The 26,176-nt window shown below is 40.7% G+C and overlaps 1 protein-coding gene and 1 long non-coding RNA gene across 4 annotated transcripts in view; both read right to left on the reverse strand.

Moving 5' to 3' along the window:
* Nucleotides 1-16,351, reverse strand: part of SS18 (SS18 subunit of BAF chromatin remodeling complex) — a 38,968-nt gene extending 22,617 nt beyond the window's left edge. For all 3 annotated transcript variants that reach the window (XM_080582840.1, XM_080582839.1, XM_080582838.1), the window contains exons 1-3: nucleotides 15,874-16,351; nucleotides 14,032-14,108; nucleotides 12,750-12,834 (exon numbers count right to left, since the gene is read on the reverse strand). In XM_080582840.1, coding sequence (XP_080438966.1) covers nucleotides 12,750-12,834; nucleotides 14,032-14,108; nucleotides 15,874-15,942 — 231 coding nt within the window. In that variant the 5' untranslated portion in view covers nucleotides 15,943-16,351. The remainder of the gene's footprint in view (nucleotides 1-12,749; nucleotides 12,835-14,031; nucleotides 14,109-15,873) is intronic.
* On the reverse strand, nucleotides 544-12,743 carry LOC308190977. The gene is made up of 2 exons (XR_013947602.1): nucleotides 7,669-12,743; nucleotides 544-6,587 (listed from the first exon to the last, which is right to left on the reverse strand). It is a non-coding gene; the product is annotated as an uncharacterized lncRNA (long non-coding RNA).
* Nucleotides 16,352-26,176: the final 9,825 nt, after the last annotated feature.

Below are 26,176 nucleotides of genomic sequence, written 5' to 3' on the forward strand. Positions count from 1 at the left end.
GTCTGACAAATATATTATACGTACATATGGCACGGCGCTTGGTTGCCTATATTGTTAGGCAGCGGACGAAAAGGAGGCACGGGAAAGCGGTTCTGGCTTTCTCCCGACACGCTTAACTCGGTATTAATTTTCGCCAAACATTTAATATTTCTATCAATTTTACATGAGGTATTACAGGCAGACAGCACTACAGCACCTTCGAGCATTGCTTCAGAATTAAAAAAACACAGATCAATGCCTCATTAAAAAATTATACCTGAACAGTTCAAGATCGCCAGAATTACTCCCTCCCACACAAAAGCTTTCCTTCAAGGCAACGTTTGTTCAACAGAAAAATAACTCCTCTGTCACAATCCTCTCCTATCACCGATTTGTTGCTGTTAACAGACCTTGCACCAGGACAAAACAGGTACAACAAGAGATGAAAGCCTCTAAATGCTCGTAGACCAGCAGAAATTTGCACCTGGGTGTGGTAAAATGTTTGAGATCTCTCCTCTCTCCCCTGAAGCACCGAAGGCCTAGTTCATAATTTTGTGCCAAACACCCCCTACAGACTGGAAGCACATTAGTGCTGGCCTCCAAAGGTCCAGAGACAGCTGCCTAGAAAGGATGTTTTTGGCAAATTTCCTAATGAAATTGTGAGGAAAATAACTGAATAACCTTGAGAGTTCAAAGAGGGAGAGCAAGAAAAACAACAAATACAAGGGGGAATTCGCTATTAGGTTCTATGCTCGGCAATAGAAGGAGGCAAAGGAACGGCCAGTAGCCAGCTTCATTTTCCTATTAAAAACTCCTGCGAGAGCACGGTAGTCTCCTCACGAATCTTAGCCAAACGCTTTCAGGGGAATAAAAACAATCTCTGTAAAAGAGAAAGCATGGGTTTCTGGCTTTTGAGGACCCTGTGTAAAAAGCCGTAACTATTCATGCAAAAGCCCTTCCTATGAGACAGGGATGGGTGTATTTTTCAGAAATTCTCTTAATAGAAAGAACAGAGGGGGTGAACTACATTCTTGTCTAGAGGAGCTCCCCTTACCACTACCCCTCCTCATTACAAGGCTCTTAACAGCAACGTGTAACATGGGTGCAGCAGGAGTACTAAGCAGGAGGGGCAGGCGCCGAGCTCTGCTCCCTGGGGACAGCGACAGGACCCGAGGGAACGGCATGGGGCTGGGACAGGGGAGGGTCAGGCTGGGTGTTAGGGAAAGGTTCTGCACCCAGAGGTGGTCGGGCACTGGGACAGGCTCCCCAGGGAAGGAAGCAGTCATGGCACTGAGCCTGCTGGAGCTCAAGTGTTCAGACAATGCTCAGACACATGGTCTAATTTTTGGGTGGTCCTTTGTGGAGCCAGGAGTTGGACTCGATGGTCCTTGGGGTCCCTCCCGACTCAGGATATTTGATGGTTCTAAGACACATGTGCAGTAGAGACGTATTCACTTCTTGGCGAGAGGGGAGGAGGGAGCAGTACTGGTTTATTCTCTCAACATTCCTCCAGACACCTCGAGCAGGTATTATTTTCCCAGCACTAGTCTTAAAAATACCTCAAGAAATTAGTAAAAGGCTTTTTCTCAGAAGGAGGAAGGAAGGAGATGAAGAAAAATGCAAGTAGATGACTTCTCTTATTAAATTCCTTCCACTCCTCCACAATGAGGAGAATGACCTTTCATAAGCAAGCTTCTTCCTCAACCTATAATAGAAGCAGCAGAAGGTGAAGAAGGTAGAAGTGAAAGGCAGCTGTGAACAGTGTAAGTGAAATGCAGCTCCATTTTGCTTCATCTTCCTCCACTAGTGAGCAGCAGAAGGGATGAGTAAGGCCACATCAGCTAAGTTTTCCCTTCACCTTTAGAAGTCCACTATCATCCTACCTTTGCATCTAACAAATATGTAAAACCAACATACAGAGAAACAAATGGAAACAAAAACTTCTTAGATTTTATTTAGAAAGTATTGTTTGGCATACCAGTAAAACCAATACTTGGTGTTGCTGCATGAGGAGCTGGAGCTCAGGGAGTAACAACAGCCCAGTACTAGCAAACAGATCAAAGCCAAAAAAGCATCCAAGCTGAACGCTAGCATGTCCTGTTAGCACTTGTCAAAAATAAGATGAACTTCTTAAGATTCCAATTATAAATCGTAACTAAATCTAATGTTCATACAACATGTTGATAATGAAAAATAAAGTACTGAAAAAAATTAGCTCATAGCTAGGTTTTAGTTATTCTGCAAGTGCTACTGCATAGACACATGCACGCCCTTACGCATAGAAAGATGGACTAAAAACCTCCAAAGGTTATTTGAGACAAAAACGATACAATCCTACTCTGAAATCTATTCTAACTTGAGGTCAACTATTGTTAAAATACTAAGATGGATGCTGCAGGGATCAAGAAGTGTTCAAAGAACAAACGCTCAAGGACAAGGGAAAAAACAAGCGACAACCATTAAGGATTTTTAAAATCCCAATAGGTGCAAAAACCTGTAAAAGACTTCAAACCACAGGGAACTGAGAGCAGAGAGAGTAATAAAAGCACCCAAAAAGGTACTACCAGATAATTTAGCAAAAGGAGTTTCTGGATATGGAAAGGGCCAAAAAACCTGTGCAAATCCATTTGAGAGCCTTGAGAATAATGTTAAAAAAAAGGTCCAAGCTGCTAATAAATGTGATCTTTAATTAATATAAACTATCCCATAAGAAAACTAGAAGGTAGCAAACACTGTACCCTTTTTTTAAGCAGCAGGATTGATTCCGGGAATCACAAGGCTCTCAGACTGTGAACCCTGTTCTCCAAGCTACAAGTCTGCAGCGCTTGATATAACAGTGAGGCACACAACACAAGAAATAAAATGCCGTGGTATTATGTTTGGTTTGGGGAAAGCAATCACAAAAAGATACTATAAAAGCAGAAGGACTCCAAAGACAGGCAACCAGTGATTAAAGACTCTGAATGCCTTTTACGCAAAACAAGTCAAAAAGGACAATTTTTTTTTAAACATAGAAAGGAAATGAACGTAAAAGGATATGACAGAAATACAATTTAATGTATGATCCACACAAAAAGTAGATCATCCAATTTATGCTTTAACAACAAAGAAAACCCCAGGAGAACAGTCAATAAATTGAGGAATAACATTAAACATATAAGACACCATATAAATCACATAAACCTGAGGAATTCATCAACACAAGACATGAGAGCAAGGTTTAAATAGGATTTGGAGATAATTACACATACATATATGCAATAGAAACAGAGTTACATTATATAGAATATTTTTAAGCATGTTATAAGCCTTTATGTCAGGGTCATAAACCAATCATTACCCAATAGTAATTAAAAAGAAGTGTCTGCTGCTGATATAATTGTTCCCCAGTGAAATTCCACCAGAGCATTTTTCTACTGGCTACACCCAGAAGAAAACAAGGGAAAATATTTTAAAATGGCAATTTCCCTGTTTCTCTCATAGTTATTCCATGCTTCTAGAGGTAATAAACGTCTTTGAAATCACCTTTAATTAAAAGAGTATAAACTTGGGTCATTTAGCCTTTTTTTTGTTCTTTACCTGGGACAATCAATTTCCTTAACTTTTGTAATATGCACTAGGCACAATGAAGACCTTTTAAAGTACAAAACGACCACATAATATTCAAAAGCCAAATATTTTTTAAAAAGTTAGAAAGGAAGAAAGAAAACCCACACAGTTTGTGAAAGCAAAGTGACCCAACATGAATCCTATAGACTCAGTCATTCGGATGAGATTACGTCCACATGTAGGTGGGTTGACAGAACCAAAGGAAAGGCAACTTCCCTTATTTTGCTGGCTAAGTGACAGAAAGGAATCAAAGTTAAAATCTCTACTAATTTTATTCCAGTTATTAAGTACAAAATTTGAAATATTTTACTATGAGTAAAAAGTAAATTAAAGAATTAGAAGTAAGGTAGTGTTAGACATGGCTTCACTTGCTAAACACTACTTTTTGGCTCACCTCCCCAAACACACAGATTACAATTTATTGCTGCTACAAGCATTTAAAATTTATCAGCTTGAAAAAATAAACTATTTTGCTTAATTCTGGTAAGCCAAACTAGATAAAGAATGAAATTTGCCTGCAATTATAAATTAATAAAAAAACTGAGACAAGAAAAATAAACATTAGATTTTAACTGACAATTTTCAGCAAAATCCTACAAATCCCAAAAGTTATTTGAAATCATAAACTTGTAAGAATAACCTATAAAATAGATCAAATGCAAGACAGCAAACAATAAAAATCTATTATAGCGGAACTGTACATCTGGAACTTTTATCTATCATCTCTTCCCTGCCCTCTGTCAAATTATCAGATTCTTCTCACCATCGATAGCAGGTTGAAAGATTTGTTTATGGAAAATTTATTGTTATAGAAACTGAGGCGGAATACCAACTCAGTAGTCAACATTCTTAAAGCAGTAAAAATGTAAAATACAAGAAATATTGTTCAGCACACTAAAACAAAGTACCGCTAATCAATACATATAACAAAAGATACTTAGACTACCACAAATACAATTTTCTTGAAATTGTCTTAGCATAACAATTAAAAACTACATGCAGTGCAAGCATAAAAGCCTTCTAATCTTTCTAAGAGAAGCCCTAACTCAGAATTTATTTGGTCATTTTTATTTTCAGTTCTCAAATACCTTGTTCTACAAAGCAAAATATCCCATCCCATAAGGTATCTTGCCCTGCGAATATCACATTGCTAATATCACAGCACCTGTCCCAGTCTCAGAGAACAGCACCCTGTCGATAGATGGTGATGGCACCTGCAGAGCACTTACTGAGGTGTCAGAGTGGGAAATAAGATCATAAAGGGATACACTTCTGAGATTTGAAAGCACCAAGATATACGTAATTGGGTTGTGACTCTTCTTTACCAGGTGCAGGGTACCTTGTACTGAGAGCATCTTAAATGAAAAAAAATGAACCACCTATATAAATTCTCAGTAATACTCAGGGAGAAGGGATTTCTGTGTGAAAACATTTACAATGGTGTCTACCAATTAATGTGCCTATGTTAATTACAAATGTAATTTATGCTATCATTATCGGAAGTATCAGTTGTGACACCGGCAGTAAAGAATTCTGATTTTACAGTGACAACCAGTTCCTAGGTCTTGATTTACATCGCTATCTTCAATAATCAGAAAAAAATCTTGACTTGATATCTGAACAAAATGTTACAGTATTTTGTGACATAGTAATTAAGCATTTTACTCAAAGAGCAAACTGGAATCCTTAGTTGTTTCAAACTGTACAAATGACTTCACGAAAGTATCTCACTGTACAAATATTCCTTAACACCATTTTAAGAAATAGAAAAATTTAACCCTAAATTACTTATTGTCTCCATAGCAATAGCTCTTCTCTTACTTAAAGTAATCACACAGAATTCTTAACTCTCAACACAACTAGGAATTATTTAAATCAAGTTAAATGATCTGGTACACATTCAGATTTCGTTGTGAGAGACTAGGAATAAGTTAACTGTGGGCATTAGGTCGGGAAACCCTCAGCTATAGGAACTAGACAAATTAAAGATCCTCTATAGCTCCATAAAACACAGTTTGTATCAGCCTTCAAAAGCAGGAGCTTTCTATTCCACAGCCATTTATATCCTGCCTCTTTGGCTTTTAAGATGCTTTAATATCTGGTCCAATATTTACAGGTTTTGCTTGCATTCAATAACCTCGGAGAAGAATTCCACCTCTATTCCAGCCAGAAGGCCTTAAGCAAACTCAATTAAGGCACAAAGAATCCTGCAGAAGCTGAGGTACATTTCATTGGGGAAACAGCAACATGGTACAGTCAAAAGGACTGGTATCTGTACAAACGGCACTGATGCCACCAGAGTGCCTGGTACCGCTCTCGGCAAACTGTCTAAGGCTGAAACAGACACGTACTGTACAGACACTGTACTGGAGAGAAGCAAATCACATCTTCAAGTACAGAAGAATTACATTTTGGAGCATAATCCTTAATCAAATTGGCTGTTTGCTTTTAGTGATTTCTAAAACAGCTTCAGAAGTTAGCAGGCAACATAAATAGTTCCTTGCGTACAGTGCACTAGCTCCCCATGTGGACACACTTGATTAGCAATATAGGCAAAGTAGCTTACAGAAGTTGGAGTTATCCTCCTGTTTCACGTGCAGTACACTAGCAGTCTATGAATTCACCCCTTACATGGTAACATCTCAAAATCCCACGTTCTGGTAAGAATTTCTTTTAGTCGAAGTGCTGGCTTAAGCAGCTCCCTGCAGCTGCTCACCGTTTCCCTTTCAGTCTTACCAACAGAGCCATTTAAATAGCCCTGCAGTTAACCTGAACCAACCCAGACTGAGAATATCCACCTTTCCCCCAATCAACCTGGGCTGATTCTCCAGATTGGTTCGTTGTACAGCAATAGTGAAACATCAAACAGCAGAACTGCAGCTGATGAGAGAACAGCACTGGTTATGTCAGCTTAACCAGGGGAAGGCAATGGGAAAATCTGTCAAACAGCCAAACTTCTTTCCAACATTTAAAAGCCTCTCTGGAGCAAAACAATCAACCTGGAAAAGCAATTTTTATTACAAGATTACAACACACATGGGTAACCTGAGGGTCCGCAATCTGAAAATTCTTTTTAAAATGCATCATATCTAATTCACTTTCGCTAAAGCAGGATGACTCTACTAGCCCCAAAAGACACAAAGCAACGTACGTACTAGTGCTGTGACAAAGACTCAGCAAAAGACTAGGTAAGTAGCAACTCGCAAACCCTATATTAAAAGGAAATTTAGTTGTTTTGCCTTTAAGTTTTCTAAAAAACTCGTATTATTGACAGTTTTACAAGATCTCCTTCTAGTAAAGGGAAGTTTCTCCATTTCGTGGTGACAGATGCCTTTTTCCATGCTCTGCTTAAAATAAGTAAATAAATAAAATCTGACTAGTTATTTGTAAAACTAGTTCATTTGGTTAATATGCCATAACCACATTTTTACATAAGATGAACGTGGAAGCAATCAGTGCTCATCCAGAGGTCAATTCAAATAGCACCCGAAGCCTCAAGCAAAGGAAACAGATACAGCAGATCATGTGCTGCGCATAGAGCAAAGAATTAATTGATACAGACACACTATACCTCTCTGTAAGGACTTAAACAGCTCCACCATGATGTACTGCTTTTAGGACTGGTGATTAGTCATACCTAAGAACTAGTCTACTGACAGAAATAATTACATCTCATCTCTAACAGAACCATACAACTTCAGTAAAAATCTTCTTTACCATTTCATTAGAAGTGTTTAGACTCTGAGATCACTCAAAAACAGTGTTAATGTTAAATTATTAGAATTGTGGTACTGCAAAATGAACATAGATGTCCTACGTTTCTCAGGCTCTTTGTTGCTAAGGAATAACTGTGTACTAGAGACAGTGTTACTGATGGAGCCTTACGCCTTATGACTCTCATGCACAAAACATAGCAAACAAAAAAAGAGTGAAAAAAGAATTGAAGGAAGATCTAATGTAAGAAATAATATTCTTTGGAGAGACTGCAGACAAACAGGTTACCTTTTATCATTTAAGGATTTGCATTAGCTTGATAAGTTCTAGTAACAGTACAGGTACACAAAGCTTAATTTCTTTTACCTATCCCAGAGCTGCTCCACTTGCCTCTCATTCAAAGAACAGCTGGAAAATTGCTCTTTTGTCGAAGTTACTCTAACATGAAGCTCCACATTAAAATGAAGTATCCAAATTTCTTGTTTTAAAGAGCACAATTGCTGACAGTGACAGAAATCCTCCTTGGAGTATACCTGCATAACATGGTGGATATGAATGCCAACACCATTCCTCCTCTTCTCAGGAACATTAGCTTGTTTTGTGCTCCTGTCATCACCTCCTATTGAGTGTTTGCCTTTCATAAAGTGTTCTAGAAATTAATAGGTTTTGAAAACTGTTTATCTAACCTTTAATCAGAGCAATTATTCTTCAAAATTCACATTCCACTTCTGACTAAGAGCTCACTTGCCTTATGGCAGGAAACATTCAAACTTTCTTTTACGCCATTCTTTAGCAGTTAGTTTACATTTGAACTTGACTTTGGCATGGACTTGTATCCTGAAAGGCTAATCCAGAACAGTATACCATACTGCTTTCTCCATCTGTTTTAAAAATAATGTTATCAACACTTACCCTACTCTTCACTATATAAAGAATTAAGCCAGAGGTTCAAAGACTGATGCCAACTGTGATCATAAGGAAAGAAGATACCACTAACGGATTTTCCACTGTAGTATCACAGAGACCTGACTTTATCAAGCATTTACTATGTAATAGTATGCAATCAGACATGCACTTCATTAATTTAGGATTCCTCATGCTGGGTAAGAATGAGGTATTTGCAAATTTTATTATTACGTTATTGGAACTGAGTCATAGTTGGATTTGCTGGTGCTGTCTTTTTTTCCCAATTAGCATATTTTAAACAATTTTATATTCAGAATGAAGGACTAAAAAAAGTAAAGCACATTCTTCAGTTCCTAAGACACAAAATTGTTTCTATAAGCTAATCATGTCACAAGTACATTAGAAGCACAGACTGAACAGTGCCCATTTGAAAAGTACTAAAGTACTTTTAAGATGATGTAATGATTTTTACCTCTTGAATCAGGTTCTTTGGAAGTAACCAATATTTCATTTTTTGTAGACATTTGGTTTTTATAAACACCCATCACCATTGTATATTATAAGTGTTTTGTAACTATAATGACATGGACTCTGTGACAAGACGGAGACTAGACTGTGAGGAATATAGATGAAGGGATGACACAAGTCCTATAAAAAGTTGTACTTAAAGAAAATTCTCAAGAAAAGCCACTTCAGTAACTTTAGTTTCATAATATTGGAAAGGTTATTAAAAAGAAAAATAATTTAATTAATGCATACATCTTTCTGAAACTCAATGAGTTTTCTTACAAGTCTCTTCACATACAGAATTTAGCTTGCTGGTGGAATAAATTGGCACTTTTTATGAGATCGTTAGTATGTTATAGAAGTGAATAATAATCATAACCCTTTAATCTTCATCATTCTTGAAATACACACTGAAATCAAGTGCCCCACATACTGGCAGAAGGCAAGCGGCATTGCATGAGAAAGTCTGAAGAGTAAGTTTTTCTGTGTTTAAGAAGAAAAAACCTTCCCCATCATGTAATTCCTGCTAGCTTCCGTATTTGCCCGTTGTAAAAATGCCAAAAAGAACACATTCATGTGCAGTACAAAAACTTCCCTCTGTTTGTTCCAGTAACCTGACAGCCATGAGTTCTTTTCTTATAAATACTTGGTAAAAAGAAGCTGCATGGGGAAGATAGAAGGCCTGAGGAAATAAGGTTGTTTTCATTCAATAGTTGGCAATAAGTTTTTACCATCAGTAAAGCTTTCTCTCAGGAAAGCTTAAGAATTAAAAGTTGGGGAGGACAAGATGCCTGCTTTGCAGTTTGAGATCCCACATAGTTAGGAACACACATGTGCTATGCGTGCATACTGCTTCTACGCACACTACTTTTTTGGGGGTTGGTCTTGGAAGTCCCAGTAACCACCTTTAACTGCATCTTTGTTCTCTACAATTCAAGGAGACTGGTATTTTGCTGTTGCCTCCCTTAAAACCAGACAAATGCAAATCAAACCCATGTGTTGAGTTCCTCAATTATACAAACCCTTTTCAGGAAGCTGACCCTATATGGTGACAGTAAATAGACTTTCCACTGCTGTCCAAGAAAACATGTCATAACTCATTAAGAGGCACCGAAAGTTGCATCAACTGCAGACTTCGCCACTGCTCCCATCCTGTTCAGAAGACAGGCCAAAACAGCCCTACCCTTAGCAACGGTGCTGTTCACACTGCTGAGACTGGTCAGCTCAAGGAGATGAACTTCACATTTCCTTTGTCTTCTGATGTCAAGGCCTCTTATCACGAGTCTAAATATAATATTCAACATTTACAGTGCATACAAAGACAACAAGAACTTTGTTGTGACATTGGAGCTGCGAGCCTTTCTAGATCTGTTCACCCACAGCCTGCAACGCTTACTTCAGTTTCACCTCTTCCTCACCTCCAAGCCCTTCATCAAAGCATTTCTCTGCACAACACAGTTGGTTCACTACACTTTTGATTAGTTTAAGACTTATCTTGTTTCCCACAGGCAATATCAAACTCACTTTGGAAAGGATGTACAGTCGCCTGATTACAATAGTGCATTCTGACACACATGGACCAGGGGCACAGAAGCTGCCTTTTTAAAATTTTTAAGATCCAACATGTGTCCAACACAAAAGACAGGAAGGAAGCAACATCTACCTTGAATAACAGACAAAAAGTGTGAAAAAGAGCACAGTACAAACATCTTCCCCCCAAAATATGAACTGTTAAGTCTAAGGACTACTGTGAGAGGATAAAATTAAGTTATAAGCCAAAATGACTCGGACCCAATTATTAAAAATCTCCATGAACCTGACCATTTAGGTATTTTGCTCAGTGAAAATGCTATCTTAACGGCAGCATCCTGTTTTCAATTTAGTTTTGTCACACAAAATATTTTACAGAAAGCAATATTTAAGTTTTGTAAATTCCTGAGAGTGTTTTATTTATTGTGTATTTATTTGTGTATTTATTTGATTAAAATGAAAACAAGATAAAATCTAAACAACAAGAAGTATATTTTACTGGAGAACAATCTTCCAGGTATGAATAGACTGGATACTGTCAACTTTAGAAGTTATCCAGACTCCAGCCCTCTTGTTACTACCATTGCAGTAGCTTCCCACGTAAAGTTTATGTATTCTACTATTAAAAAAATAGGTGTTTCCACACCCAGCATCTTGCTCCACATTTCACTGTTGCCAGCCACAACCCTTGAATTTAGTAAGACTGTTCAACTGCTGGCACAGAAGCATGTGCCAAGTGACTTCAGAGTCAGCTTAACCTTCCTCAGGTCTGAAGTGGATAACGAATGAAGCAAGTCTGAAGAAGTTTCCTATATTGAGAAAAGCAGTAGCTTGCGTTATCCCAAATTTCTCTGGCTAAAATTCATTGGGAAGATAGCAACTGTAAAGAATGATTTTCCAAATACCTCAGCTAGAAGTCACACTTAACTGATTAAGTTACTACATCTCAGGCAGATTTTCAAAGATTTGACTTGGTAGGTCAGTGCCTTTACACTTCAGTGAGACTGAACATCTAAATTTCATTTTGTATTTTATCTTAGAAGGAAAACTAGGAAGCTGCATTTGTATCACCCACCCAGTAATCCGAAGAAGAAAAAAACTATTCTGTCGCTAGTATAGAATATACCTCACATTCAAGATCAGAAATGTATTTCAGTCCTGATCTGCAAGAGTCTTTCCCGGCCCTATCTTCATTTTTTTCTTAAGAGAATGTCACCACATTCAACTGTGAGAACAGGGCTGTGCACCAGGGACTACAATAAGGTCAAATTCATTTCCAGTTGTCATCAGAACCAGGATATGAATTAAGCCTCCAAAAAACATATTAGCTGAGTAATGCACAACCCTCTTAAAGGTTTCTTTCCCTTCCCCCACAGCTACAAGCTTGGATTTATAAAAAGAGAAGCCTCTGCAGGCACAACAGGTTGGACGTAATGAAGCACTGGTTTCTATAGTCCTCTAGGTACCAACTTGAAAAGATGCTTCGCTAGTAGCAATGATTGGAGAACACTCCTCCAGAGACCAAAGAAAAAGTAATTCAATTTCAGTTGGTGAGAACTAGTATCTAGGAATGGCTGTTTTATAGACATTCTTTTTAGCTTCATATTACAGAAATGAATCAAGACTATATTAATTCAAGAAAAGTCTTATTACCAAAAAAACAAAGAACTTCCTCATGTTACTCACAATGAACTCCCCAAGCTTTCTGATTAACACACACACACACAAAAAGATAGCAAGCTATTTTCATGTTTGTTGTTATCTTTCCTTACCATTCCATAAACAATGGAAAGGAGGGGAAAATTGGTGATATGTTATGAAATACAAGTTCAGAAATACAGATTCAGAAAAATTGTAGATTAAACAAAAGGCAAATCCAGCAAACATTTTGTTTGTAAAGCTATGCAGGTTCTCAAGGTAAGTCTGCATGACCTTATTTCTTACATATTATCACTATCTACCATAAAAAGGTGACTTTCAGATAAAGGAGAGAAACAAAGAATTTAAGAAAAAGAATTTAAGAGACTTCCCTAAAATTCTGCAAACAGACGTTCACCCAACCACCTCGCTCCATGGAAGCTGAAGAATGCATGATACTTCAGCAAAAAACAAGAGTGAAAAATCCCCCAAACTCCCAACCTTTCCCTGAAGTAGCAGGGGGGAAAAACAGTACTGTTATGCGAGGTGACAAAGAGAGACACAAGGAAAACTCCCAGGTGAGAAAGTGCAGTACACACAGGTTGTCTGGCTTGCCTTATTAGCTAGTCTTTGCATGTTTAATCCCAGACCATCAGTCTTCAGCTAAACCAGTCAGATTGTGAGCTCGACCAAAGCAGTGAGAACATCAGACTCCAAACATGGCACGAAGAGACACTGCAGCTTGTATTCACTGTACAGTCAACTGCAGGCTAAATGTTTGATCAGTACCTCAAATTCCTTTTCTTACCCACCCCAGTATCCCAAGTAAAATCTCTTCACTCAGTTTTACAGCATTTTGTACTTACTGCTGGTAGTAGAGACTGCATGTTCTGGTTGGAGTCAGCTATAGTGGCTAGGTAAACCAAGTTCGTATGCAGCATCTGCTGGTACCTACCAAAAAAAAACCAAAGCAAAAAAGGCATTAAGTCAGGAAGACAACGTTACTTCATTTACTTCAACTCTACGCATGTCAAGAAAGCTACTTATGTAAAGCAAAATTAAAGAGATTTATAAGGGTACCATTATGAGGAATCTACACCCTTGCCCTGCACTTCCCTGTTGCCCCACCTTTCCCAGATTTTCTGCCAAATCTGTGCTTGTTCTCTACAGCTCCTGTCTTGCTAGTGCAAGTCTAAAACATGGCGATACTGTTCTCAACTGTTTCACTTCCTGCCTCAAACTAAGTCTCCAGGAGACAGCTAGAGTATAAGTGTGGCTGTTTGGTGTAATCTCAATCAGAAACACTAGGGAAAGGGACCTTCTTTTACTCTGTCCCCACATGCAAGGTATCACATTAATATGAATCACGACCAAGAACAGTGCAAACACTTCATCAGGACCCTGAGCTTTGGAGGTTTGCTGTGGAATTTTTATTTTTTATTTTTTTTGCTACCAAACCACATTCCAGAGAATCAACATCTAGCCCACAGTCACAAGAATAGCTCTGAAAGCACGAACAGAGTACAAATATGTAGCTACACGCTTGCATGCGGCTTAATATAGTAACTGTGCTACATCCTACTCATATCAACAAAAGCATTCCCTTAAAGCCAAAATACCTACCACGTACGACCCCATCTTCCCCCCAGACTACCAGTTCTCTTACAAAGGGCCTCAAGAGCCATACTGTGATACTCCGCCTGTCATCACATGATGGAACATTTGTCCGAGTAATGGGAAAATAATTCCCTCCTTCCGCAGCTGTCTCCCTGATCACTCTACAGAAACCCCACTAGACAACAGATCTGCAGGGGATATTTTAGCAAGCCAGACTTTTAAGATAAGTCTTGTTTGTTCTTAGGCAAGAGTACCTCCTTCCCAAAGCTTAATTATGATACAGGAGATTATCTCAGTTATACAGCCCCTGTTTTCATAAGCATCATCATACTATCAACGTGCAGTAATCAGTTTGCAACATTTAATTGACAGAAGCGATAGTCATACAGCAAAAAAATAAAGTGCAGTATCTGCAGCAATACTCTTCTATTCCTCCCAGCACAGTTTTCCTTCAACATGAGCTAAACAAATCAACAACTGTGATCTAGATGCGAATTTATCCTGTCCACAGGATTTGGATTAATATCTTACTGAGAGCATTCAGATGTCTTTCCTTTGTTCTGATAGTCCATTATGCACTGAATAAGGTGGTTATTTTCATCCAACATCTGAAACGATAAAGAAGTGTGAATTAAGTTTAACATTCTTCATGGGAAACTGAAGATAAATTTGAGCCTTGCTCCTCTTCTCAGAGCTTTTTTTTTTTTCAATTAAGAAAAAAAAGTTAGCATTCCAGAAAGCTCCACTTTAACCAATTACTTATACAACACACTGTTAACCTTCCCCCTTAGTTTTAGAGCTTACAGTTTAAGGGTTTTAAGTGACTGTTACATTTGTCAAGTTCCCCATTCAATTACCTGTGCTTGATCTACAAGAAGTTCATAAGAAGTTCTCAGTTTCTTCATTTAACCTCTACCAAGAAATTTTCTTAAAAGTGTATGCCCCACGTTGGGTTTCCCCCCTCCAAAGCCCACAGCTGTCCATAAATTTAGTTATAAAAGGCATTGAAATGGTTATTGATAGGAACTGAGCTTGCCACAGAACTTGTTTCAAGGAAATGCACTGGAACATTACGAATCTCTTGTACAGAATCCTTATAAAACACAGCTTAACTGCCACAATAGACACATAAGACTACAGAAGTATCCAGGAACGTAAACATATGTGAATTACTTCTCTGGCCAAAAAAAAAGTCCTAAAACCATGGAAATTGCAGATCTCCCGGTTTCCTACAAAAAGACAAGAGGCAGTAGAACCACGGCTAACCTGAGCTATCAGACAAGTTACCCATGTCTACTCAGCTAAAGGGGAAAAATTACTATGAAATGGAAAATTTTACATTGATTTTTTTTTCCTTTGCTTCCTCTCAGTGGAAAGATCGTTCAGATCTCTTTCCCCTACCCAGCTAGTGAGTTTTACAAAACTAACAGGGTGTAATCATCTTCAAGACATTAGCCAAAAGGCTCATGACTCCATTACCTCCACTTCCCTTGGAATCCAACCTACACAAGTCCTATGAAAAAAAAGAAGTAAGGCCTGACACTTTTTTTTTTTCTTTCAGCTAATCCACCCTTACTATGAAGAAGGTCAGAAACCTTACGCAGCCCACTCAGGACTTACACCCAGGTAAGAATAAGCCAACCAGCCAAGACTTCCTAAATTCAAACCAGCGATTCACCACAGCAGACCGGAATAATCAGTGAGCAACTGCTCCTGCCTGAAATTGCTGGACCTGGAAACACTGTCCTCAAGCAGGAAAGGCAGACGGGACTGCAATATCCCGAGTTTCTGAACTCCAGCAGTTAGGCAGAGGTATACTTGCACGCTCTTGAGAGGACCACGAACCCAGTCCTACACCAACACGCTTCGCAGATCCCTTCACACGTGCCAACATCGAGTTGTGTAAGAAAAACATTGTACCCGTTTTCACTAGAAACAAATGGCGGTAAAGGGGGTAATATCTTTTACACCGCAGCCTGACGCGGAGCGCACTCGTGAGGAAGAGCTCGAACCGAGGCTCTCCCCAGAAGGCCCCCGGAGCAGGGCGGCAGGCGCAGGCAGACCTTCCAGCTGCCAGCTTGGGGCTGGCACTCCGCGCGGCTGCCGAGCAAGCCGGACCTCTGCGCGGGGGGGAGAAGCAGAAAGAAGAGGGCCGGGAGCAGAGCAAAGGCGAAGGGACGCAGCTGCACCCCCAGGGGGCTGCGAGGAGCGCTCCACCCAGCTGCGACCGAGCCGTCCCCTCCGCACCGACCGCTGCCGGGCGCAGGCCTCCCCCGGCGGGCGCCGCTCCCCGCACGCCCCTCGCTGACGCCCGCACGCCCCGCCGGGAGCCGTTACGGCCGCCTCGCGCGGAGCTCCCCGCCCCCCGCTCACCTTCTGGATGGCCGCCGGCGTGATCTCGCCCTTGCCCCGCTGCCGGGGGGCCGCGAAGGCCACCGACATGGCGGCGGCGCCGCTGGCAGGAGGGCCCCAGCCCGCCCCCGCCCCTTAGGGCGCCCCGCGCCCGCGGGACGGACCATCCCCGGCCCGACGGGGGGGGGGAGAGGAAGGAGAGGGGGCTGCCCCGCGCTTTGAGGCAGGGAGGAGGGGACGTGAAGCGGTCGCGATCAGCTCACAGAGCTTTAATAAAGCAGCGGGAGTTTAGCCGGCGGTGTGCTGGTTGAACGCTACCCGCTCCGAGTCACGCCGCCTGCCCGGCTCCCCCTCCCCCGCCGCGCCGATGGTACGTTCCGTCCCAAGTCTCCCTAGCGCCGGACGGGCGGCGAAGTGGTAAGTCCGGTTGGGGGGGGGGGGGGGGGAGGAGGGAGGATGGGAGCTCTGCGGCTCTCACGTTACAAGGGCCGCGCTCCTCCCCCCTCTGCCCCTCGCGGCACTTGGTCGCGCCCGGGCAGCCCGCTCGGGAGGAGGGGCGGGGCGATGAGGGGCGAGGGGCGGGGCGAGGGGAGGTGAGGGGCGGGGCGAGGGTGGAGGGGCGGGAAGGCGCGGTGCCAGCTCCGAACCGTTGCCCTAACTGACAGGTGGATAATAAAGTAAAATAAAGTAAAATATAGTAAAATAAAATAAAATAAAGTAAAATAAGGTGAAATAAGGTAAAATAAAATAGTAAAATGAAGTAAAATAAAACAGTAAAATAAAATAAAATAAGGTAAAATAAGGTGAAATAAGGTAAAATAAAATAGTAAAATAAAGTAAAATAAAACAGTAAAATAAAATAAAATAAGGTAAAATAAAATAAGGTAAAATAAGGTAAAATAAAGTAAAATAGAAGTTTTGGGGGAGCAGCAGCAGGCACCCCGTGCCCCCAGCTCCTCACTGTGGGGCTGGTTTCGGCACCGGCCTCTGCGGCTTCCCACTCGCCCAAGCGACGTGGGGCAAGGAGAAGCGGTCGCTGCTGAGGGTTGAAATAAATTTGCTGATAAAATTAAATTTGCTGAAATAAATTCGCCCCGCATCAGCCCAGCTTTCCCACTGCTGCCTTTGGAGGGGCTCTGGTTTCACCGCAGATCCTCCTGTGCAAAGTTGCCAAGTCTTAAGTTCTTGGCAGGGCAAGGAGTTGCAGAGGGTGGCAGCAAAGCAAGGCAGAAAATGCACAGCCAAAGTGTTTTGAAAATGCTTTTTTCCCCAGGCACGTCCGCTCCTCTATGTGCTGAGCTCTGGGCTACGAGTGCTGCCTCCTTCCCAAACCACGGCCTTCTGTAACATGGCTGCGGAGCGTGGGGTTGACAAGGCCCGCCCCGGTGGCTGGCAGAACACAGCTCCGTGACAGGACACCCCGCCACAAAATGGCGGACGCGTTGCGCGCTCTGCCCCTTGGCTGTCTCTGGCTGAGGTCCCCCCGGCTCGTCCCTCAGGCCCTAACCCTTTGGTTACAGCACAGGTTGCCAGCAGCATCGCTGGCCACCCTGTGGCTGTACAGCTGCTTCCCAACTGGCGTGCTCCGTCCTGGGGCTGCTCCGAGGCTGGCTCCTTTCCCCAGCCCTGTCCAGATTGCTCCTCCTGGCTCTGCTGTCCATTACCCTTTTGTCCCTGCGACTGCCCATTGCCCTTTTTTCCCCTGTGACAACCAGTTCCCAGTCTGCTGTCTCCAAGCCGCTGCACTCCCACTGCATCCCCCTCTCCAAGGCCCCTTTTTTAGGCCTGTTCCTCTCCATGCCCAGAATTGTGCTGCCCCTGATTACATGGCACCCTGACTCGATGTGACGGTAATCTGGCTTGCTGTCCTCTCCAGAAAATGTCTCTGGCCCGGTCCTTTCCCTGTAGGTCATTCTAGGGAGGAGGAGTGATGCCAGCATATCCATTAGGCTGTTTGTTTCTAACCATTTCACTCATCACCGTGGTATCTGGGCCCATTTTACTTTATTTGTACTAACAGGATTTTTTTTTTCTCTCGTCTCCCACACACTTTATCATCATCCTCACTATCATGCTTGTAGGAAACCAAATACAAAAGAGAAAGTGTCAAAGAAACTTGTTTTCCTAAAGTTGATAGGCTTCATGGTGATTTGTGGTTATCATTCAATGTTCTTCAAGTAAACTCATAGGATAGTGGTTGCAATAGCTCTGTGCTCAAACGGATACTTTTTCTAGATATCACAGATGACAATAAGGAATCCTAGGAGTGAAGAAGGCAAGACAACTGTGACCAAATGAGGAGGTGCTATCTCCTAGCCAGTTGTAAATAGAAGAACGAGGGCTTAATTCTTCAGAAGAAGTTCACACCTGGCTCTTGAGAACTGGTGAGGTGTCTGAAAGTGTCATAAAGCTGCAGACACCTTCAGTAACCAGAAGGCAAACACTCTCATCAAGTAGTCTGGACACTCAGAATTCAGCAGAATGCTTCCCCACAAGTATAACTTAACTTCCTCTCTCGTTCTGGTTACCCAACCACTGTTTGCAAAATATTATGCATTGGGGTAACTTGGTGATCACAGTATTGGGGACAATATTGGTTAGATGTCAGCCACATTAGTACTGCTTTTAAGACCTGAACGTTGCTTTATGTTCCCCCACATTTTCTGGTTGATGATGAGCAGAGGAAAAAATAGGCTTGTGGGATTCCACAGGTGAGGAACCTTAAAATGAAAGGAGTAATTGCCAATCGTATTTCACGAAGGTGGTCCAAATTGAATGTTAGCAACTTTTTCATTCCTTCCTATTTCTATGCAAAATATGGGAGAATAGTGTTTGGAATGCAACTATATCTGATTTTAGAGGAAGACAGACACATAATTTCATTCATTTGTAATAACTAAAACCATCTATTTTGCCTGGCTTTGTCTGACAATTAAATGAAATCCCTTTATTTCCCTTTCATTTGTGATGATTTTTCATTCATATGTTTAAAATGTTGGACTTACACATTCATAAAGAGCAACAGTTCTAAAGAAATGTTGAAAAAAGACTCCACAGCTCCATTTTAAAACCAACATGTAAATAATGGCACAGATGCATACAAGCAGGGAAATAGATAGCTACAATGGAAATGTGCCACATGTCTCAGAACACATAACCACAACAGGGTGTCTCTTTTATGACTTTCTTAATGCACAGCAATATGCCTAGATATCAAAGGACATATGGTGTATTTTCTCTTTAATTGCACATTTCTTTGCTCTTGTGAGTTACTCGCAACCTTAACATTATTTAATTGTAATTTAGATGCATAAATCTAGGTCATCACCAAGAGCTTCAAACACAAATATGTTTCATCCTGATCCTTCTTTCACCTCTGTTCTAACTTTATCAGCACATTGTCTTTTTTGTTAATGTGCATTTGAGTATGTTGTATCTTCTGGAGAGAGACAAACATGCGTAGGGAAGGATGGGCCCTTTTCTGAGAGATTGTTTCCCATGCTTCCAACTCACATTTTTTAATGACAAGTAGTAGGTAAAGATAGAGTGCCTGAGACTAGAAAAGTGCCTGAGGTCTAGAAAGCTTTAACAATTGGTTCCTTGATATAACTATCTAACTGAAAGGAAGTGCATAAAAGTAGAGTGATTTTAGTCTTTTTGGGATTGTGTCAAAATTCCTCATTGCAGAGGTATATATTTCAGTTAGTTCCTGAGAAACCTGTAATATTTGGAATGATCCAGTCTCCCAACAATCTGAAGAAAAAAAATGTCTTTGGTTCTGCTTGTGTTTTCTGTCACTATTTGAGTTTCCATAAATCCTCTGGAAGAGATGGTAACAAGAAAGAATTGGCAGCCATTCCCTTCCACAAGCAGACAAATACAGAATGCTGATTCATCATTATTTTCAAACTTAGATTTAAATTTCAAATGTCAGAATGCCAGAAGCTTTATACAGGAAAGATAATAATGTATAATGTTATGGTAGCCTTCTCTGTTTACAACTGCTTCACTAAAGGTCTCAGTTCAGAATGTTTCCTGAGAACAGCTCCTAAGAGTTAGATGTTTCTTGAATAAAGCCTTTAACATGCTGGTGACAGCACCTCATTTTCTGCATTCATTTCCAATTGACAAAAAAAAAATAAATAAAAATCACTTTGCTTACTCTAGTAAGTATGACAGCTCAGGATCTTCTGCTAGTAGGATGCCAGGGTGAATTGCAGGCTCTTTTTTCCAGTGCGGACCGTTTCATCTTGCAATTTAAAAACAAGGGCATTTCTGCATATGTTTTGTAACATCAGCAATAAAATCAGGTAACAGTTACAGCAAATCTCAAGGAAGTAGCTTCTTTTGGTAGATGAAGAAGGAAGATAGCAAAAGGAAGAACTGCCATTTTTGGTTTAGTATGTCACTACCAACTAGTCTTAATGTCATCTCGTAACTTCAGTGGGATTTCCTACACGCCCAGTCTCCATGGACGTTATGCTGTTCCAAAAATCTGTGGGCAACATGCTCTAGGTTGGACCAGATCATCTCCAGAGGTCCCTTCCAACCTCTACCATTCTGTGATTGTGTGATTCTGTGAAAATGGAGCTAGCATCTGCCTGCATAAATGGTTGAGTCTCAAAAAATGATTCAGAGTCTATTTAATAAACAGTAATTCATTATCAAAATACATGACAATATCAACCTTTTATTAGGGTAAATTATGCTTGTGCTTCCTAAAAGGGATTGTACTAACAGGGTAAATTTGTCTTGAATTTATTCTGTCAGCTTCTTGTCTGGTTCTTTCAATTTTGCCATGTATATGTTGCACTGGCTATTCTAGAGAATATTAATAAGAAGTAGCACCTAAAATGCAAGCCTATATGTTCTGATATAAAGTGAAGTACTCAAACAGCATTGCACACTACAAGGAAATTGGTGGCTCTGCCATGTTCCAAAGGGGCAATAACAAAACTAGAAAAAGTCAACATGATGCTAAATTTTTATTCTTGTATCTGTCATTTTAGTAAGAAAATACAAATATTTAGAATAAAGGCACTCACACCATGTTCAGCAGTTTGCACTAATGGGAGTAAGTGCAGCAGCTGCAGTGAGAAAATCTTTCTGTGTCCTGATTTTATTCTTCAAAGGGGAATCTCCAGCTAGAAGGAATGTATGCAATAAATAAAGAATAGCAGAAAATCTAATCTAAGCCTCCATGGAGCTGAAAATTCTTCTAGAATTCTTGGAGGTTAATATTTTTTTTAGGACACAGAAGCAAAGTACTGTAGTTCACTGATTTTTTTCGAATGTCAAAAGCAAAGCAGAAAAGATAAACCTGAGAAAGCACTGCCAAGCAGTGCTGAAGAAAAGGTATCAATGAACTTGAATATAACTTAATATTCTTGTCTGTTAAATGCAAGGAGTTAGGAGTTTGCAATGGAGAGGTGTAGTATTCTGGAGATGCTTCTGGGGGCTCTCACTTCTGCATCATCCCTGGCCTTTTGAAGACTCATGGCCATATGAAGGACAGAGGAAATGACAGAGCAGCTACAGGGCAGTGCTTCTACCTCGTCATCAGAATTCTAATCAACAACTTGCTGAGGGAATACAGAAAGATAATTATATCAAGTGCAGTTTTCTTTCAGACGGCCTGATCCCATGACCTGAAGAAGGCCTCCCTCATTCCTCTGGCAGTGCTATTTCCAGTGCTGCCCAGGACGCTGTTGTCCTTTGCCACGAGGGCACGTTGCTGACTCACACTCACCTTGTCCACCAAGAACCCCCACGTCCTTTTCTGCCTAGCTGCTTTCCAGGCAGCCTGCCCCCAGCGTGTACTGGTGCATGAGGTTATTCTTACCCAGGTGCAGGACTTTGCACTGCCCTTTGCTGAACTTCATGAGGCTCATATCTGCCATTTCTCCAGCTGGACTCCATGCCACTGGTCACAACCCTATGAGCATGGCAGTTAAGTTCTGCTAGCTTTCAGTACACCCCAATGTACTCTTACCTAGCCTGTATTTCAGCAGTTTGTCTATGAGGATGCTATGGGAAATACTGCCTGAAGTCTTATTAAGGGTGAGATTAAAAAAAACCATGGCACTCCCCTTATCCACCAAAGTAGAAGGCTATCAAGTTAGCTAAGTGCAATTTCCCCTTCATGAATCCATGCAGATTACTCCCCATCACCTTCTTGTTCTTAATATGTTTAGAAAAGGTTTCAAGGATGATTTGCTCCATCACGGTCCTGGGGATCAAGGTGAGGCTGAATGGCCTGTAGTTCCCTGGGTTCACCCTCTTGCTCTTCATGAAGATAGGAGTGACACTTGCTTTCTGCTAGTCCTCAGGAACCTCTCTTGAACTTTCAGAGATAATCAAGTGGCCTTACAATGACATCAACCAACCGCCTCAGCATTTGTGAGTACTTCAGATCCCATGGACCTGTGTAAGTCCAGTTAGTTTAAATATTCCCTGACCTGATCCTCCTCCACCATGTAGTCCTTGCTCCACAATTTCCTACATGTATCAGGGAGTAGAAATTTCCGAAAGTTGATCTTACTGGTAAGGATTGAGGCACAAAAAGTATCCAGTACCTCAGCTTTTATAGTGTTCTTTGTCACCAGGTCCCTGCCCCAATCAGGGCTGATAAACGTGTGGAAGCCTTTCTTGTGTTTCACATCCCTCACCAGATTCAACTCTAGATTGGCTTTGGCTTTCCTAACCCCATGCCTGCAGTGTCTCTGTATTCCTCCAGGACTACTCATCTGTCCTTACTTCCACCCTTTTTATGTTTGGGTTTTGTCAGGAGCTCCTTGTTCAACCAAGGAGGCTCCTTGTTCAGGTCTCCTTGCTCAGTTCCCCACATGTAGGACTGGACCATTATTGAGTTTGGAGGAGATGATCTTTGAAAACTGACCATCTCTCATGGATCCCTCTTCTCTCCAGGGCCATACCCCATGGTGCTCTGCCAAATTCTGCTCTCCTGAAATCTAGGGTTGTGATTGTGCTTTGTAGTTCCATCCTCTCAGGATCTTAGTTTCCAACATCTCATGGTCACTGCAGCCAAGGCTCTCCTGGACCTTCCCATCACTGACAAAACCTTCCTTGTTTGTAAGTGTGAGGTCCAGCTGAGCACCTCTCCTTGTTGGCTCATTGCTCACCTTTCTTAGGAATTTTCCATCTATGCACTCTCCTAGCCTTTTGCATTGCTTATGCCTTATTGTTTAGCTCCACCAGTAGATATCAGGATGGATGAAGTCTCCCATGAGGATCAGGGCCTGCAAACATGAGGCTTCTTCCAGCTGTCTAAAGAAGGCCTCATCTACTTCTTCTTGCTGATCAGAAGGAACAACTTCACCAATGTTGTTCTGCACCACCTGTTTTCACTGCGGTGGTGTGTAAGAGAAATGGCACTAGTGGTCATTGTCAGTGACAAGACTCTCTCTGTAATCTGTTTTTGGACAAATATAACTGAGTTGACTCCTTATCCATCCCAAGGCAGAGCCCCATGAACCATTTCTGCTCTTGTCACACATAAATGGCACTTGTTTTTGTTCTCTTCTGTCTGCTCAGTGTTTATGTACTCAAAGTATTTCTTTTTAAATCACAGAAGAATAGCATTGCCATTTAACATTGTGTTCTTTAACTTTCTGTACGTAGGATATCTCAAAGTCACTGTATATTTTATCAGAAGGTCTTTGAAATTTATTCTCTTGGTAAATAAAAAATAATAAATTATAAAATGAAATATAAATCAGGGAATACAGTTATATTTGTTCAAAAATAGATTACAGAGAGAGTCTTGTCAGTGTTAATAACCAGTGGTGCCATTTCTCTTATACAGCACCTTAGTGACAACAAAACACAGCAAAGAAACAATATACTCAGATTCCTGTAAATAAGATCTGTGAGTATTACTGTGCTTGAAACCAATTTGGGAAAATATACGCTAACTGAAATCTTGTTGTATTGAATGTACATTTATTGTTTTCCACTTTCAACGTCTGTGGGATTTTTGCTTCTTGCTTGCTTTTTTTCTACTTCCCAAATGTTTTCAAGGATAAAATAATTATGACTGGAGATCCAGTTGCAGGGTGAGGCTCTTTTAACACTTCTCACACACACTATGTATACATTTCACTTTTAGCTTGGAATGAGCGTATTCCAATTTTACAATGTTTAAGAAGAAGTCTAGATAGATATGTTGAAGACACATATCACGTCATTGTACCATGGTATTCATCCTTCCAGAAGGGGCCCCATTTCTCTTTGTCCCCATTTCTGTATTTGATATGTGTGCAGTAATTTAGCCACCAGGACTGAATAAGGCACACAACTCACTGAAAGCCAAAACTCCTTTCCTGTGAAAGTTTATTTGTTTATACCTTTCTGTCCTGAGTAGTCCCAACATCAGTGGAAACAAAGTAGGTATGTATTTTCAAGAGCCGAAAAAATCACTAGGAAAAACGACTAAGGTATTTTGAAATGCTTCCTTTACTCCAAATTTCTAACATAGATTGTGCAGGTACAGGGAATTGTTGCTTGAAATGGTAGCGTCTCTAACCTGTGTTACACAGATATATATATAAAATACGTATCTATACAGGTGTGTTTCTTTTCAAGCAGAAGCAAAAGGGAGGAGAAGGAAGATGCTTCGTGTTGTGTGTGCAGTCTGTGAGAAGAGGGTCCCAGAGTACAGGAGGCCTGCTGCAAGCTGGAGATTGCATTCATGGGGTGAAGTCTGGACCATGGGGACAGTGGATACTGGAAAGCTGCCCTTTCCCTGTTAAGAAACTGAGGAAAGCAGATATGCAACCAATCCCGGCATGTATAGTAATAGAATCATTTAGGTTGGAAAAGGCCCATAAGATCACCAAGTCAACCATCACCTAACACTACCAAGCTGCTAACACTACTAAGCTGCTAACACTACTCCACTGCTTCCCTAGGCAACCCATTCCAGTGCCTCTCTTCACTCTTTATTCTTTCCATGAAGAAAATCTTCCTGACATCTAATCTAAACCTCCCCTGGCGCAACCTGGGGCTATTTCCTTGCATCCTAATGATGACAAACTGTTCGGATATTCCCCTGGCATGTGAGGTGTCCTCCTGCCTGCCCAGGAGAACTTCCCTGTGTGTTCACAGGAGCAGGCACACCAAAAGGTAGTGGGAAGGTTGAGCTCTAGGAGAAGCAGGGGGCACACACAAATAGACTTTAATTGCAATGTCAATAGCTGATGCTTGCATCAAGGTGGAAAATTGCAAAGTAGTTATTATAGGCCTTGGTCTTCCCTTGTTTTAAAATAAGGGCAATAAGGAATGCATGCTAGAAAGAGGTAAATGCCCTTTGAACTACTATACAGACAGGAATTGACTGTAATTTTCTCTAAGCAACATACAAAAATGGAAAAAAAAATATAGTAACTGTGTTGATTTCTAATATTTATTGTGCTTTAAGGATGTAGCAATGGTTTTTACCACTCCCCATCTTTTTCTTTTATTTTGCATGAAATTTTAAAGCATGACTCTAGTCTAAAAATATACTCTAGAAAAGTATCATGGTGTTATTCCATAATGCTGTATATTCTTTTGCAAGTGAAATAGCAATTTATCTTACTATTGAATCAGTCGGAAAATCAAGTTGAGTTTGCTCTGGATATCAGTAAGAAAAATCGTAGATTAAAAGACTAATTAGAAGCCTTGCTGAGGGGAAAGAGGGCAATAATAACACCTGTGCCTCTCTTGTATTGATTCTATAGCATTAAAAAGGAGTCTTTTGTTCAATAACATAATTTAAACATTATTATTAAATCCTACTAGTCTTCTGATAATGATAAAATATGATTTTGCATAACTTTCTAAATACATTCACAGTTTGGCTATTATTATGCACATAATTTTGCAGGAATAAGGTACTGCGGCTCACATAAGTTCATTATGCAGTTTTCTAAACACCCCATTCTTTCTTACTCATTCCAAGTGGGTCTTCATTCTGCCATGTGCGATGCATAGTTTTACATTGGTGATTTAGCCACGGGGAACAATTCAGTTTGGAATAAGTCTGGTTTGTAGGATTCAGGGTTTATATATTTATTGAAAATTTTAAATACAGATTTTATTTTTGGTTGATGCTTGTCTTTCCCAGACTTTCTCGTAGTGTTTGGTCAATATCAACTTGAAAAATTAACTAGACACTTACACGGACAATAAATTATAACCCAAGAATCAAGGGTAAGGGTAATTTTGCTCTCTGAGAATAGGAAATAAAAGATGGAAATTCATCAGAAATTATGACCAGGAGAGCCAAGTGGAAGAGAAAGTGTTTGAATCTGGTGAAGAGAAG

Source organism: Anser brachyrhynchus (genome assembly GCF_964034855.1).
Source record: "Anser brachyrhynchus genome assembly, chromosome: 2".
Classification (NCBI taxonomy): Eukaryota; Metazoa; Chordata; class Aves; order Anseriformes; family Anatidae; genus Anser; species Anser brachyrhynchus.